This window comes from Delphinapterus leucas, chromosome 18, assembly GCF_059928025.1.
Source record: "Delphinapterus leucas isolate spDelLeu-1000000601 "Yukka" chromosome 18, BTC_Dleu_Yukka2, whole genome shotgun sequence".
NCBI lineage: Eukaryota > Metazoa > Chordata > Mammalia > Artiodactyla > Monodontidae > Delphinapterus > Delphinapterus leucas.
Window position 1 is genome coordinate 70,548,504 of NC_143146.1, and position 16,176 is coordinate 70,564,679.

Consider the following 16,176-nt stretch of genomic DNA (forward strand, 5'->3'; position numbering starts at 1 on the left):
ATGATGCCAGTGAAAACCAGAGTGGGGGAGCAAGGGGCACAGCACGGCGGCCTGAATCCGAGCGCAGCGTCTCCACAGTGCCAGCCTGAGAAGGCTGAGTAGATGAAGGTTGAGGAGAAGAAAGGATGAAGTCAGAGGAGACTGAAGGAGGTCAGGAGGACAAAGTAGTATAAACCCTGCACTTAACCCCTTCAGCTGGAGGCCGGCTGGCTCCCCGAAGAGACCGCAGCCCCTGCGCGTCTGTGGCCCCCTCCGCGGGCGCCGTACCTTGAACAAGGAGGAGAACACGTGGAACGTGTACACGGCGCAGGAGCCGTCCGAATCGCACAGCAGCTGGTTGACATGACTGCGCCACGCCTCCTCCGCGTCGTCACAGGCCGCGGGCTGAAACGCAGCGAGGATGGCCGAGAAGAAGGGCGAGGGGGGCGGCGAGACTCCCCTCTCCCCTTCTCCAAAGCTGGAACGAAGGCAAACGGCAGCGTCAGGAAGTGGCGTCCTCCTCTCCTTTGCCAGCCTGTGTTAGTTCTCACCCTGAGGCACCCATTCTGCCCACTCCTCCCGCTGGGGTCGCTTTGGGAGCCTGGCTCCCATTCAGAGGTCTCTCCAAGATTCTTTTCTGACTCTAGAAAAGAGAATTTTCACCTGTAGAATTTCTGGGATTCCTCCCGCTCGGATTTCCTTTATAGATTCGGTGCCTCTTTTAGCCTTCAGTAACTGCCCCTCACTTTCCTGGACAGCCTTTCCCCGCACACAGGATACATTCATTCCTGTGCTGTGGCCTATTGCAGTCCTTTTCATTTTTCAATACAATAAGTGATAAGTAAATTTCTGAATCTTTTCACTTTTCGTTTGTGGAGGGACAGTATTAGTGGGTGCAGATACTTAAATGCCCAGAAGAAAAGGGCAGAGAGAGGAAAGGAAATGAAAAAAGAGAAATGCAGGGGGAGACAGAGAGGAACGAAGAAAGAACGAACTGTGAAAAGTCAAAGTTCTTCTCTAGCTATCACCGTAAGCTGTTTCTCTGATGGACGGATATGGGTCACCATAACAGAAGGCCTCTGTCCAGCCACATCAGAAGCTTTTACTTCATTCTTATTTTCAACGTTCAGAGGAGTGATTTTAGGATTCTGACTTTCTTCTCCTAAAGTAAATCTGTAGCATTATCATTTGTGATTTATTCTAGATGCCACATTAGTGGGGTTTTTAAAAATCTATCCTCTTTATATTTTTTCCTATTTGTATTCTCTGACTAGATCTCACTTGTCTCAGAAATGTCAGCCACGAGGCTGAAAGCCACCCACTTAAAAAAAGAGTAGGTATTTGGCTTATAAGAGGCCTCTTGTTCTGGTCTTTTAACTCAAAATGAAAAGAACTCCCTATTTCCAAGCCTTGCCAAGCTTGCTTATTTTCAAAGCTTACAAGACCATGTCCCCAGGCTCCCCTCTGGCTTTTTACGTTACTCCAGGGCTTTATGGGTTCCGCATAAGGCCCTGCTCTGGGGTTGGAGGATTCCCACCCGCCAAGAGCCCTCCAAGTTATATGTCCGCTTGGACTCCTTTGTTAGGAAGTCCCAGCAGCACAAGCCTGACATTTAACTGGAGTGAGAGCAAAGCCAGTACGATGTGCCCTGTACACTCTTCACCTGGCAAGAGTAAACTGGTCCAGCGCTCGACTGCCTTTTTCTTCTGCCTCGGTCATATCCAGGCTAAAGCTATCGCTGCATTCGAAAGTTGCCGGGAGCTCGTTGATGGAGCTGGAAAGATCATCCTCATGCACGGTAGTGTCCTCTGCCTCCTGGGCAGCGCTGACCTGGGAACATAAAAAGAGAAAAGAATCCCCCCAATATGTAAGACTATCCATAGGAAAATCTGCAATCCTGAGAGTAATAGAAATTGGGGGCATTTGTCTTCTAGCTACGGTAGAGTCAATTTCTATAACTGAGCTCAAGAATTCTCTGAAGTACTGTTCTTTATCTTCTTTTCAGTCTTTTCCGGGAGAGTTCCCGAAGAGGCTCTCAGTAGATTACCATATTTGACCCACGCTTATGAAGTATAAAATGCTAAACTTGGAAGAGACCGTAGAGACCCCCTGGTCCAATCTCCATATTTTATAGATGAGGAAACAGCTGTTCCACGTGGGAAAAGGACGTGCCTAATATCAGGTATATAATCAGAGCCAGAGCTGGGACTAGAGACACCATCTCTGATTCAGAACTCTTTTCATTGTACAACCCCAGTCTTCTAAAGCAAGTTATCTGGAGTTAACTCTCCAATATATTATATAATATGTCCAATATTACCTATGGAAACTAGAATTTAGAATTGTCAGTGCCTGGCATAATAAAGGCTCCAGAAGTGTCTGCGGTGCTCACAAGTGATCCAGAGTTATTCACCAAGCCTGCCACGTTGACAGGCCTTTCCATGCTGAAAATCCTCCGAGATCCATATACACATATGCTTTACTCTTGGGAATATCCCTTGAAGATAATAGATATGAGAGGCTGCTCTCACGTTGCTATAAAATGTAGAATGATCTGCGAGATGAAAGGGCTCTAGGGCAGGCAGAGCTGGGATCACCGAGGGGCAGGAAAAAGACGTAGCAAGTCAAATGGAAAAAGAGGCTGGGCTTGAACCTGGGCCAGGGGGAAATCATCTGGAGAACTGATTGTTCTTTGGGAGAGGAAGGAAGGCAACTGGATCACAGAGCAGAAGAGGAGAGGAAGAAATCACACATACGTGGTTCAGTGAGTCATTTTCTTAAAACAAAAACAAAATCAAGGCGAAATAGATGTATATATGAATTAGAGAGTTATCGTGGGCTGACATCTGGCTGCCCATTTAGTATTTTGAGTCTAGGATTAAATAGCGAAATTAGAAATGTTTACAGATATGTTAGGGAAATAGGTTATCTCATGTCTTTGAAGGAATTGCTCATAAATACTGTGTTTCAGAGGCGTATCCATATCTGCTGCTTCTTATTTATTTTATTTTTATTTTTTTATCTTTAAAACATTTACTATTGCCATTAAAAATATTTAGTTTCTGTCCAGTTAGAATTTCATTAATGGTCCACTTCATATAATTTTTGTTGTTGTTAAAAACTCATTTATCCTTTACCCCAAATTTTGAATGTAAACAGTAACTGTCTAGGTTGATAGCCATGCAGTTAACCAGCTTAATTTTGGCTAGAAGATTCACTGCTTTCTTGTGTCTGATGAGTAGGCAGAGCACTATATTTTATTTTATTATTTATTTATTTTTAAATTAATTTTTATTGGAGTATAGTTGATTTACATCTTCCTGCTTTTTAAAACTAGAGTGGTTCCAACGAGACTGCTGACTGGCCTGGGTTATTAGCGTATATAGACTTAATCTATTAGGGGTGGGCTGAGTTCTTATAAAAATATTTTCTGTTTTCTCTTTCTGACATCACAGATACATCAAACATTGTAGAAGCCCAGCTGATGTGAAAAACAGATATAGCTTTTCAGAAATTAGACTCAGCCTTTCCTTGACAGAATTCCTTGATAGATTTCTGTGTGAGTCCATGAAAATATTACTCCTTAGGCAATGCTTTGTATAAGGAATTATATAACTTAGCATTCAAAATAGAAAAGTTGAGAAAATGACTATTGCAAGACTGAGAAATAATAAATGCTAATAACTTCACATTTATTTTGTGATGTCCTTTCCATGAAGTTTAATCTCAGACAGTTTTCTTTCTGGCCCCTTTTTTGGCTAAAAAAGGACTCTGCTAATTCTAAGAATCCTGAGCATAGTCCTTTTGCAATGGGGAAGTCTTAGAAATAATTATTTTTTAAGCTTCAATATTTTTAGGTGATTGCAGTTTCATTGGTTGCCCTTGGTTTAAAGTAGATTAGAGTTTGCTAGATCGCAGACATATTTTTTAGCACACTGTAAAAGAATACAGAATAGCCAGTATTATATTTTTCTAGTAGAAGCATCAGAAAGAATATACTTTTGTAAATTTTTTTCTATTTCATTTTCTCCTTAAACTTATACCACCATAACCAAACTAAAGATAAAGAAAACTTTATCCTAACAGCAATAGGTTATTTTGGTATTTCTAATATAAGAAAATAAAATTCTGTACTAATGGGCATTTATGTGGGCACATATGTGAAAACAGTGTGGGAGTTGACAGTTTTATGGACAAGGTCGTTTACGGGAATATTGATAAAATAAACCTTGAATGAAATACACATTTTTAGATTTTTTTTTTTTAAAGCTGACCTTTTAAATCAGGAAATTGTGTCCATTTACTTACTTTTCTCCTCAGAGAGCCTGGCTAGGACAGTTCTGTGCATAATACTGTGATTGATATTGAAAATTCTGATAGTCAGCCAAAGGCGAGAACAGAATCAATGTACAGATTGTAAAATTGGTTCCTACATAGGAAAAAATTTCCCCCCGATACACGCATACACCCACACCTCACTTAGCAGATCGTTTTATAAAAGTCATGACAAAGAACAGCAGTTTCCCAGTCTCAGCAATCTCCGACATATACCAATTTGTTTTGCCATTAATCAAATGGCAAAACACGAGCAGTGTTCGTGCTCTATGGAAAATGCAAAATGTTTCATTTTAAAAGGACCTCAAATCAAATCTCCTTCAACCAACAGCAAGATGGCTACTCAGCTCTGTGAGAATAAAGCAACTTCAAAACCTAGGTTTAGGGTCACAAACTCAACTACTTCAAAAAAGAAAGAAAGAAAATAAAGATAGTCCCTCCACTTATAACCTGCTAAGAATGCTCAGAAAATTGGAAGTACATTTTTTTTTTTTAAAGAAAACTACAGTCAACGATTGCCAAAATCTCTTCACCTTTGAACCCTCAGAAATCTGAAGATTATTCATATCAGGCAGAGAAGCGTCAAAGCTAGCCATTCTGGTGTTAAAGGCATGAGGGTCAGCGGGGGTCATATCGCAGGTGGTCGTGAGTTCCATGGGATGAGTCTCTTCAGAAGGGGAGAGATTCATGATCTGTTGAGAAAGCATAGGAAATAAAACAGAGTGTGGCGTTCCCATTCTTCAAAAGCTCTAATTATTCTTTACATAAGAGTACAAACCAGTGTACAAGCTAGTTTTTGGTGGACAGGTAATAACTGTTTAACATACATACTTCACTGTCATTAGAACTTAAGCACACTAGCTGGCAAGGCCCAGCACTGAACAATACAAACACCCCTATTTCCAGATAACCCCATCAAAATGTCTGTGTCATATTTCCTCAAACTTCAGATGTCTGAGGAATTAAAAAAAAAAAAAAGATTTCAGCATAATAAAAGTTTTTTGGGGAAAATCTAGGCCTGAACGGATTTGATGGCTTTCAGGGCTTATAAAAACCCCAGTGTTTGTTTCCATCTGCAACCTACAGAGAAGAGACCGGTTAGAATCAGACACAACCTCATGTTTCAGAGTTGAGTTGAGCAGCTGTAGCAAGTTTCTTTAGCTGCAACTGGAAACTGCACTACTGCTGGAATCACAAAAAGAAGTCTCCCAACGTCTTGGAAAGAGTAGGTGGAGAGTTCCTACTTACTAGGTCAGCGTGCTCCAGGATCTGGCTGGTGGTGAGATCCTCCTCTTCGGAGGATTCATCGGAATCCTCGTGGTTCATTTTATTTAGGCTGGGAGAACTTCCTGAAAGCTGGCGCTCCTCCAGAAGCTGCATATCGCACTTGTCCAGACTATCCAGAGAACGCCTGCGGACTCCCCAGTTGAAATTGTCCATACTCTCGCCCTGAAATCACACCATCAGCTGCTTTTTTCAGGCCAAAGTCCTCCTGCACTCACGCCTTTACACAGTCGATTAGCCACAGCTTAGTAATAAAATTTTTCATTATGAACTCTCAAGCCCTCATGGCCTTGGGCACCAAACATTTTGCTTACATGATGTGAAAAGTAGTAAGAAGCACACTGTTTTCACCAAAATGCGTATTAAATCATAGGTAGACATGATTATACACTCTACTCTGGCACAGTGGGTAACATCTTGTGTTTTAACAAGCTGATTTTGGGATACTCTATAAATGATCCCTGTTAACAAAAATCTGTCAGAACGAGACTGTTAATATTAAAACAACTTCAAAAGAGATGTTCCCTCCCCAAACCCCGCCCCTGTTTAGTACTCTTTTCAGGAGAAAAAGTAGGAGCTCCACTTGTGGCACGTTCCACACCCTCTGGGTATTAAGTAGAAGAGCATTAGGTAAACATTCCAGGCTGTTGCTGCCGCAGCAGTTTTCACAGATAAAATGCAGCGTTAAGGGGTATCAGAGAGCAGCTGGGCACAGTCGGACAATCATGCACTACGCAGAGGCCAGAGCAGCAAGGCTTCAGTTTTGTTTTAGGCTCATCTTTAAATAATTGCCCCAATATAGAAAACAGTTCCTTCCCTAGACCTGAATGGACTGACTCGGTACCAAGGATTATTGCTGAATTGTACATTTGCACTGAGAACTGGGCTAAGTGGCAATGTAAAGTGTTAAATAAAGATTTTAGATACAGCTCAGACTTTCTCTCTACAAACCATCAGATATTAAATAAGCTTATGTGATGCACATAAATTTTTTTTTTGAAAACCAATTTGGGTTTTATTTTTCTCTCTGTTAAGATAGGAATAAAGCTAGAGAAATATTACTAGCTTATTGGTGAGCAAATTTTAACCTAAACAAATAGGTAATCTGAATAAAATCTAGCACAGAATCTTATTTATATTAGTCATTTGAAACACTGATGGTTCACTGACATAAGTAACTTTTTTTTAAATGTGATGTTTTATTTATTTTTATTTTATTTTATTTTTTTGTATTCTGGCCATACCGCATGGCATGTGGGATGGTTCCCCGACCAGGGATTGAACCTGGGCCTCTGCAGTGAAAGCACCGAATCCTAACCACTATGCCGCCAGGGAACTCCCATAAATAACTTTCTGATGAGAGCTCAGTAAATAGCATAATAATATAATTTCAGTGAGAGATGTAAATTACTATTAAAATTAATAAGCATTAAATTTATTAATTTTCCTCTGATTTTAAGGGTCTATTTTTTCTGGCTCCTAATGAAATGAATCTTACCATTCTCACAGATCTCTCATATAATAGATGCTTAGCTTTTCCAAAGTCTGTTTTGGCTATTCATGGTGGAAGGCAACAGGTAAGAATCCTGAACACATTCTGGATATGATATGGAAATTAGCATTATTCACCCCATTTATGATATTTATGATTGTTCTTAGGACTGTTTGATTATAAGACTCAGAATATGCTTTCCATAGTTTATAGCTGTATTTGTACCTTTTATCTGTAAGTGCTGTGATAAATTACCACCAAATGATTTTTTTTCCTGGTAGAAAAGGCTGACTGTTGTGCTGGTGTTTTAAAATAGCTGTTTCAGTGAAAAAATGAAAAAAAATGTGGAAGAGGCAAGAGTTCTAGGAAGAAAAAGAAAACTCAATGTGTGAAGAAACAAAGAGGGTAAAGAAAAATGAGATTACAATACGGAGAAAAAAGAATGTAAAAGTTACCGGGAAAAACGTACAACTGTAAAACATAATTCACAAAACAGATTCTCTTCTACCAAATCAATGGATGGGGTAGATGAACTACCTCAGGCAGCAGTTCTGGATGTCTCCCACACTGAACCTGGGTTGCACTGAGCTTGCAGAGAAATACAGACACCTAGGGCCAGAGAATGCTACACTGGGTATAGATTGCCATTGCTGTTAATTTGATTGCAGCTCAGGTGAAGATCTGAATCAATCAGGCATGGGAACTGGGAGTCAGGGAAGTTGTTCTTGCAGGAATAATATCTGGGTGTCTTGCAAGAAGATGCAATACCTCCATTAGAGGCAAAGATGTTGAAACTGTTTCCTTGGTGGTAGCTGAGGGGTTTAGATGGAACAGTAGCCTAGCCTACGTTAAAGTCGGTGGTGATTAAAAGTCAACTGGGCCTTCTCATAGCCCAGGAATACCCCTATTGGGAGAGCCACCTTCCAACTTCCCCACACCCAAATGTCAGATTTGCATTTTATGTTACCTACAAGGTCAAAAGCCAAAAGAGTGTTTCACTGATTAAGTGAGATTTTCTATGTGTGAGAAAATTTAGAAGATGGCTAACTATTCCTGATGGACAATTTGCATATGTCAGTTATCAAACTTAAATAACCACTCAGGATTTACACTGAGATGAGAAAGTATTCACGATTGAATGTTCCAGAAATGTTGGAAATCGTATTCTTTGATCCTGGAGTTCCAAAAAATAAGAATTATTGTTGAAGGAACCTGGATGGTCAAAATATGTTCTCCCAAATGTACCTACTTAGAGTAAGTCTATATGACACAGATACAGGGTGATTATAGGTCAGTTTGCCCAGGATAATGCCAGCTTATGCCTGTTGTCTGGGTGTAATTATTACCGGGCCCCTTTTACTTGAAAAGGGTCCTCATTTGGATGAAATTTTATATAGTCACCATCCAAAGATAGCTCCTAATTCCTGGAAAATAAAAGGGATTGGCAGTATATGTGGTATACTGTTAGATGCAGCTTCTTGATTTCACTTTTAATAAAAGAATTTAACAGCAAAACCAATCCAGCTGTGCAACTGCCTAATGAGAAATTATAGGATTTCCATGGATCATATTTAAAAACTCACTCTCTCTCAAGAGATATAATCATGCAACTTCCAGAACTAAACATATAAAGATTTTAAAACTATCTCATATTTATACTTCAGAAAATATTTCCCTTGTACAGCAACCAAGAAAAATACTTCTATCACACACATCTCAGTGTAAATGTGCAAATAGGCATACATACTCTCGAAGGGGGGAAAAAGCAGTTATGCAGTTATAAATCTGCAATGATGCAAAACATCTACTAGTGCATCTGAATTGAAAATAGCATCGTCTTACCTGAAGTTCCTGTGTAGCAGATTGAATGGACAGAAAAACAAATAAGAGGTCTATTTTAAATGATTATATTAGATACTCAAGTGCATTTGTCTTAGTTTTAACACAACAGCAACTAACAGTGCTAACAGTATATACGTCAGTAGATGCAACTTAAAGAAAAAAGACAAAGATACACTAACCCCATAAAGAAAAATTAGTATGAAACACCGGAAATTCCAAACCTCTTAGCGGTGGATGATGTAGTTGGTAACAAATCATAAATACAATTTCTGAAATAGCTTTCCACTTCGGTGACAACTTTGGTCTCCTCAACACTTTTTTTTTTTTGGAATGCCTAAATTTTTATCTGTGAGAAAATCGTGAAACGTCATGGAAAGACTAATGAGGGTCATCAGCTGGGGAAAAAAGGTGGCATCACCTGATCCTGCACACAAAACCAGAAGTGTTTGTGATCATGATCTGTTTCACTGCTGAGGTGCAATTAATAGCAAAGACACAGCACCCTTTAAAGATTCTGAGAAGTTCAAAGGCAAACCCTTAAAGATATTAGTCAATACATTCTGAGACTATTTAATGAAAAGGAATAGACATGACAAAAACCTTGTCTTTTTTTTTTTTTTTAGTAAATGTGTGTTGATCTAGAAGCCAAATATGCTTACCTTTGGCAGATGAGGAAATACTGAAATTATTCACCAAAGACAGTACAAAGGAACAGATATTTCGAATGCCTACTACCTGAAATTATGCTAAAAGCTTTACATAGGTCATCTTACTTGATCCTTACGTCAACTCTATAGGCAGGTATTATCACTCCCATTCGATAGATGAGGATGCCAAGAGAAACTGCATCCAGGCTTGAGCTGGGTCAGTGGCAGAGCTGAAAGTCAGAGTTGGACCTGCCTGACCCCAGAGCCCTTACATTTTCACTCTACCACTCTGTAAGCTCGCAAGGATCCCTTATTATAACCTTATTGAGAAGTAGCAAAATATCCTCAAATGGTTAATTTTATTTGGATAAAATATATACTTTCACATTCTTGAACTTCTTATAAAATATTAATCATACAAGATAAAATAATGACTATGATTTTTTAGTTCTTGTTGGCTAGGACAATAGCGAGAACACTAGAAGGAAGGCCTAGTAATCATTATTTATTGTCCTTGAAAAATACTAGTATAATATTTATTTTCAAGTGATGGGCATCTATGGTTTTCCTTACTTTATTTTGATAGAAGTTAAATTTGTTAGTTGTTCTGAAATTGTTTCTGATTTCTCTGACACCATTCCTCCTAGGTCCCTTCACATAACACATTTTTCTTTGGCTGACACTGAAAAATGATGCCTCTCTTGTCTCATCAATTTTTCTCTCCATAGTTTAACCCCTGAAGAGGGTGCCCAAGCTTGAATTCTAGCCTAAGAGCAAAGATTAGGTCAGTTGCTCAGACCAGGAAGCTAAACTTTTGACATTCCATATACCTCTGGATCATTTCGAAAGTATTCAAAACAGCTGTATTTTGCATTAGACTTTTTAAACAATCCTCACTGCATTTAGCAATTGATTTCTTTATCACTAATTATGGTTAACAGTCAGAAAACTCTGCAATGCTTTTTACTGGCTTGAGAACAATTCAAGATGAAAGCGTACACATTTTAAAGATGCCTTGCAGTTGGTGCCTTTATACTCTTAAAGGACTGGATCTGCTAAACTTGCTTCCAGGGAAAGAATTGGTAAAGAAAACATTCTTCATTCTGAGAACATGATTCTTCCTTGCTGGCACAGACAGCCAGGGTAGTCAGTGGCCAGCAAGGACAAAAATAGAGCTCAATAGAGCTTGTCCAGCTCCGTGGCCTTGCCTTGACATAAGTGGATTGGTCAGCAATCATATCCTTTTAGGGAAGGTAAGCAGTTACTTGAAGCATTATTTCCCACAAGTTTATTGTTAAATTAGGAGGTGCCTACCTGCCACAGGATATGATAAACTTTGAATTTGAGCCTCCATTTTAACTGTACGGCTAGCAGAAAGCCCTTTCTTTGCCTGGGAAATAGAGTGTGCTTGGTTAAATGTGAGCTGAAGTAGGTGGATCCCACCACATGCCAGGCTGGGTACCAGGCTTTATTACAGATGCCAACCCCACTTCAGGGAACATGGTGTCCATCCCAGGAGGAAAAAGCCTGCCTCTCAGCTGGAACATGCCCCTGAGCTACTGAAATGATGCTCCTCCTTGCAACCCCAGGTTTTCAAAAACATGACTCATAACGGAAAGGGTCTTATTACCATGATTATCATTCAGATAAACAGATCTGCATCTGCCTGTTGATACTTGAATTCAGCTACTCCAGGTGTCAAGAACCAACTGAAAGCAGAGCCAAGAGCTCTTGTATGTTCAATATAGTTTCAAGTTCTGAGGGTTTCATCAAACAGCACAAAGATGCCGGGGCCCCTGGGCTCTGATCGCAGGTTGCAGCAGGCAAGCTTTGACGTCAACCCATGAGAGCAATTGCACGTTGAAAATAATAAAATGCTTAGCCTGTTTTACCCAGGTACCAGAGAACAGGCTCAGACCTTGAATGCTTCTGTGATTTTTTTTTAAAGTTCACCTTTGGACTACACACACACAGAGTCTCTGTATGGTCATTCAAAGTCAGATCTTTGCCATTTAGAAAGAACTTGGTGGCTTTGGCTGTGGGCTTAGACAGGAAGCTTGTGGTGACTTTTGCCAAAGTTAAGCTGCTGTACTTTGAATAAACTGATTAAAAATAAAGTTTACAGTTTTCTAATGAAAGAACTCATTATTTAGCAGATAGAAAGAAACTGTTCTGTTAGTCAAGGAAAAGGCTGAGCGTATGGTTTTCACCGAGCCTGGCCATACCTCTCCATCCTCCAGCTCCACGTCTAGGAAATCGAAGTCTCTAAAGACCCGGAACTGCTGCTCACTGTTGGTGTCGTCCATGTTCTCCTGGTCCCGGGTGCCGTCCTCGGAGGACACTAGGCTCGTCTGATGCTCCAGCAGATCCAAGTCCCCACACGACGAGAAAATCACCTACGAACCAAGAGTCCTCTGCTGAGAAACCGCTCTCCCTTCTTTGTTTGTGTTACAAAAAGTGTAACTGGCTCCTCAGAGCACTGTATTTCCAGTACACACCTAATTCCTTAAGTGGGTATTTTTAGAATGCTCTTTTATTATTTATGTTGGACAGGCGCCTTCAGATTAAACTCATTGTGAAGATGCAAGTTCACACACTAGGAAACTGTTCAAGAGTCAAATCGCTGCTTCTTAATGAAAAGTGTATCCTACATGCGTGCGTGTGTGTGTGTGTGTGACAACTGAGTGTATGTTCACAGTCTACAGCAGCCAAGAAATTTTCCAATGTTTCTGCACTTACCGAGGTTAGAAACTGTACAGATTCACACACACATACACATCACATACATATTATCATGAAAGATTTTAAGGACTACTGATGCCAGGATATGTTATTGTAGAACGAACTGTGAGAGCAAAGTATTTAACCCTCTTAGAGATAAACCAGGAACCGGTAGGGAAAAAGAAACATAAGTCAGGAAGTACAGTACTTGTTGATTTGAATTACAGAGGAGAAGCTGAGCAGCCGTGCTCATAATTCATACTTAAAAGTCCTGTCCTGTTGATTCAAACAAAACTTTTTTTTCTATTAAAATTTTAGTATGTTAATATTTTTAAATTAACTTCTATGTTTAGGTTCATTTCACTTGGGCCATTTTAATATAACTCTGTAGAAATAACAGACTTCAAATAAATCTAAATGTTTTGCTCTCCAGCCTCTCCTGAACATAGACTGATTTTAAATAAAATGAACAGTATTCTTTATTTAACCGTTATAATGTCTTGGTCTTCCTTGAAAGTAAGCAAGTCATTTATAAGAATTTAGATATCACAAATATCTCTCAAAAGGAAAAAAAAAGGGGGGGGGAATGGATTTTATTTTTTTAAATTATTTTTTAAAAATTTCTTTCTTTCTTTTTGGCTGTGTTGGGTATTTGTTGCTGAGCGTGGGCTTTTTCTCTAGTTGCGGCGAGCAGGGGCTACTCTTCGTTGCGGTGAGCGGGCTTCTCATTGCGGTGGCTTCTCTTGTTGCGGAGCTCGGGCTCTAGGCACGCGGGCTTCAGTAGTTGTGGCGCACGGGCTTAGTTGCTCTGTGGCATGTGGGATCTTCCCGGACCAGGGCTTGAACCCGTGTCCTCTGCATTGGCGGGTGGATTCTCCACCACTGCGCCACCAGGGAAGCCCGGGAATGGATTTTAAACATTCTTTTTTTTCTCCAGTGTTTAAGAGCAGTCATAGGATTTGCACTAGGTTTTCATAAAATGGTACAAGACACACAGTCTGTACAGGGATTGCAAATGGGTATATGAGATAAATAGCACTGAGGACCAGCCAACTAGTCAGTGAGAGATGAGAGACTAGAATTCTGATTTCCTCAGCCGAGGCCTCCCTTTCCTTGTTAGTGCCACTTTTCTTATCTGTAACATAGTAAACATTTCTAGCTAGAAAGGCCTGGCACAGAAACAGGCAGTTTGGATCTGAAGGAGACAGTGTAACCACAGGGGTGGTAAGAAATGGACCTCTCTGGCTATGCCACTGCAGAGGTAAAGGGCTCTCATTCCTCTCCCTTTCAGGCTGGGGGGCTCAATCTACCCCACACTATCTCCTCGTCTCTCTGCCCTCAATGATGTCACAGGAGCAGCAGCAAACCCACTGATCAATAACTCAGAAGGTGACTTCAACGGAGGCCACCCTTCTGGCTGGGGCACATTCCCAGACGATTACAAGTATCAACTTGCACTTTAGCTCACATCTATGAGTTTCATATTTCACCTGCTCATGAACTACATTAGTATATACATTTTGGAATTTTAAAAGTAGTTCCACAGAGACACTGTTTGCTACTTCTTACTTGGGAAATTACTTAGTTTGCTATTTTCTTTTCTGGTTACTAATAAAGATGCTGTGATATAGATGAAATAAAAATACCTGGTAAAACCAAACCCTGAGATTTTTATTGTTTTTGCTACAATATTGTCACACAATTTGAATTTTCTAAATTTTATAAAACTTCAGAAGCTAACTTCTAATACTTCAATTATTCATTTATTTCAAAGCCCAATAGCATTTTTGTGCAACTGTAACATCAGTAGAAGTTTTTTGTTTGTTGGTTTGTGGTTTTTTTTTTATTTTGGCTGCGCTTCACACGGGGTCTTACTTCCCTGACCGGGGCTCGAACCCATGCCCCCTGAAGTGGAAGCATGGAGTCTTAACCACTGGACCGCCAGGAAAGTCCCTCAGTGGAAGTTTATATGATAAAAAACATGATAATATATCACTATTTTTGCCTTTATTGTACATGAGTAAAATAGTGACATCACGGTAACAGATGTGTGTACAGAGAGTAAAATTACACCGAAAAGGAATGTGTATCATATATGGTGGTGCAGAAGACAGTCACATATACATATTTTAAGAAAGTCTGGGCATATTTATTAAAAATATCCAAGATATTAAAAAAATTAAAATAACTGAGTTTTTATTTACCAACTGGAGCAAATAGCCAATAACATCTTTCATTGTTTCTGAACTGAGATTAAAAATCATACTATGGAGAGAAATAATCTAAGGGTTTGACCTAGATGATGGATATCATACTTGTAATTCATAGTTGAAACCTCCAAACTACATGACCAAAGGCAAAAGCTGACCAAAGGTAAAAAGGTTATGACACCAAAATAAATGTGATATAGGACAGAACTTACCGATGGATTTTTGCTTAATCCGACTTCTTGGCCACACAGAGAAAGGACGTGTACCAACTTCTCTTTCGTCCTCTTCTGGAAAAGAAACACACAGGCAGGTTTTAATCATGGGGTCCTGTGATCAAATCTACTCCAGTGCTGTAGCCATCAGCCACAAAGGGCTAACCCACCGGAAATGTGGCCAGTGAGAATGCAGATATAAAATACATAAAGAGTTGGTATGAAAAGAGAATGTAAAATATCTCACCAATAATTGTAAAATATTGATTATATGTTAAAAAATAATATTTTAGATATATTAGGTTAACTAAAATGTGTTATTAAAATTAATTTTACCTGTTTTTTTTTCAAAAGGTGACTATTAGAAAATTGAAAATGAGGCTCACATTATGTTTCTACTGGACAGTGCTGATCTAAGTTTTCCCAAGGGAGGGGATGAGAAAGTCAACCCCTTGGTTCTCTAGCAGATGTTCATTCCTCCCCTTGATAATCTTTCTTGTGTGCTACAACTTTCAATCATTAGCAAGCCTTTCCTTACACCTAAATTAAATCTATTATATTACAACACAATTCTCTTTTCCTCAAATGGGAGGATAAATTTACTTTCTGCAGAATTAAATTTGATTATTTGCAAGGCATATTAAATCTTTCCCAATTTATTCTTCCTATAATTAAATGGATAGAATTCCTTTTGCTGTTCTTCGTAAACCTTACTTTTCAGTTCCTTAGGCACAGGGATTCTTCTACAAACCTTCACATTTCCCAATGACACAGACAAACTAGGTCTCAGAATGACTGGTGAGTTAAGAATGAAAAAGATGGATAACCAGAGCCTAAAAAACGTTATGTGCCTCAGAATTGCTCTTAAAGCAATCATCCTCCTCTCCTGAAAATGATTTTTTTCCCTTTTAATCTGATTTAATATGCAGACTGCAAGGAGGCCAATATCACTCATAGATTTTCCTTCTTAATGGAACTCAGTTCCCTGCATCCTTCTTTTCAAATTATAGACGGGACACTCAATATGGTGTCATTTCAAGGTCAAAGACAGGAGGACCTTGATGTTGAAGAATGGCAAGAGGTTCACTAACCTATTTCCCTAAGTTTTAGTGGGCACTTTACAATTCTGGGAAGGAATGAATGTACAGGAGCATGGAATTGGGCTGTACATTTGTCTTCTCTTTTCCAAATTCCCAAGAAAGTAGGGCGGGCTCTCTGTTCAAGCGCGCAGTGAGCACTCACTGAGAACTGGCTCTGCTCCAGTAGGCGCCGTGCTCTAAGCTCCACTTCCCTAACCTCTGAGAGCGAGGATGAGTCCTGCTGGGCGTGCAAACCAAGGGTTTCTCTCTGCGCAGCACCCAGCAGCACCCACTTCGCCTTCCTCCGGTAATGCAGTCCCTCTTTTTATCTTGGGACGGCTCTTCTCCCGCCAGATGGGGCTCTGCCTCTCTTGC

General features: G+C 39.8%; 1 protein-coding gene across 9 annotated transcripts in view; it reads right to left on the reverse strand.

The window, feature by feature from the left end:
- The window catches only part of FRY (FRY microtubule binding protein), a 426,510-nt gene that overhangs the window by 27,290 nt on the left and 383,044 nt on the right, over positions 1-16,176 (reverse strand). For 8 of the 9 annotated variants that reach the window (XM_089899275.1, XM_089899270.1, XM_089899272.1 and 5 more), the window contains 6 exons: positions 14,723-14,797; positions 11,805-11,975; positions 5,563-5,763; positions 4,848-5,006; positions 1,643-1,809; positions 268-457 (listed from right to left, as the gene is read on the reverse strand). In XM_089899275.1, the coding sequence (XP_089755401.1) occupies positions 268-457; positions 1,643-1,809; positions 4,848-5,006; positions 5,563-5,763; positions 11,805-11,975; positions 14,723-14,797 (963 nt within the window). The remainder of the gene's footprint in view (positions 1-267; positions 458-1,642; positions 1,810-4,847; positions 5,007-5,562; positions 5,764-11,804; positions 11,976-14,722; positions 14,798-16,176) is intronic. The other variant, XM_089899276.1, reaches the window with a different exon arrangement.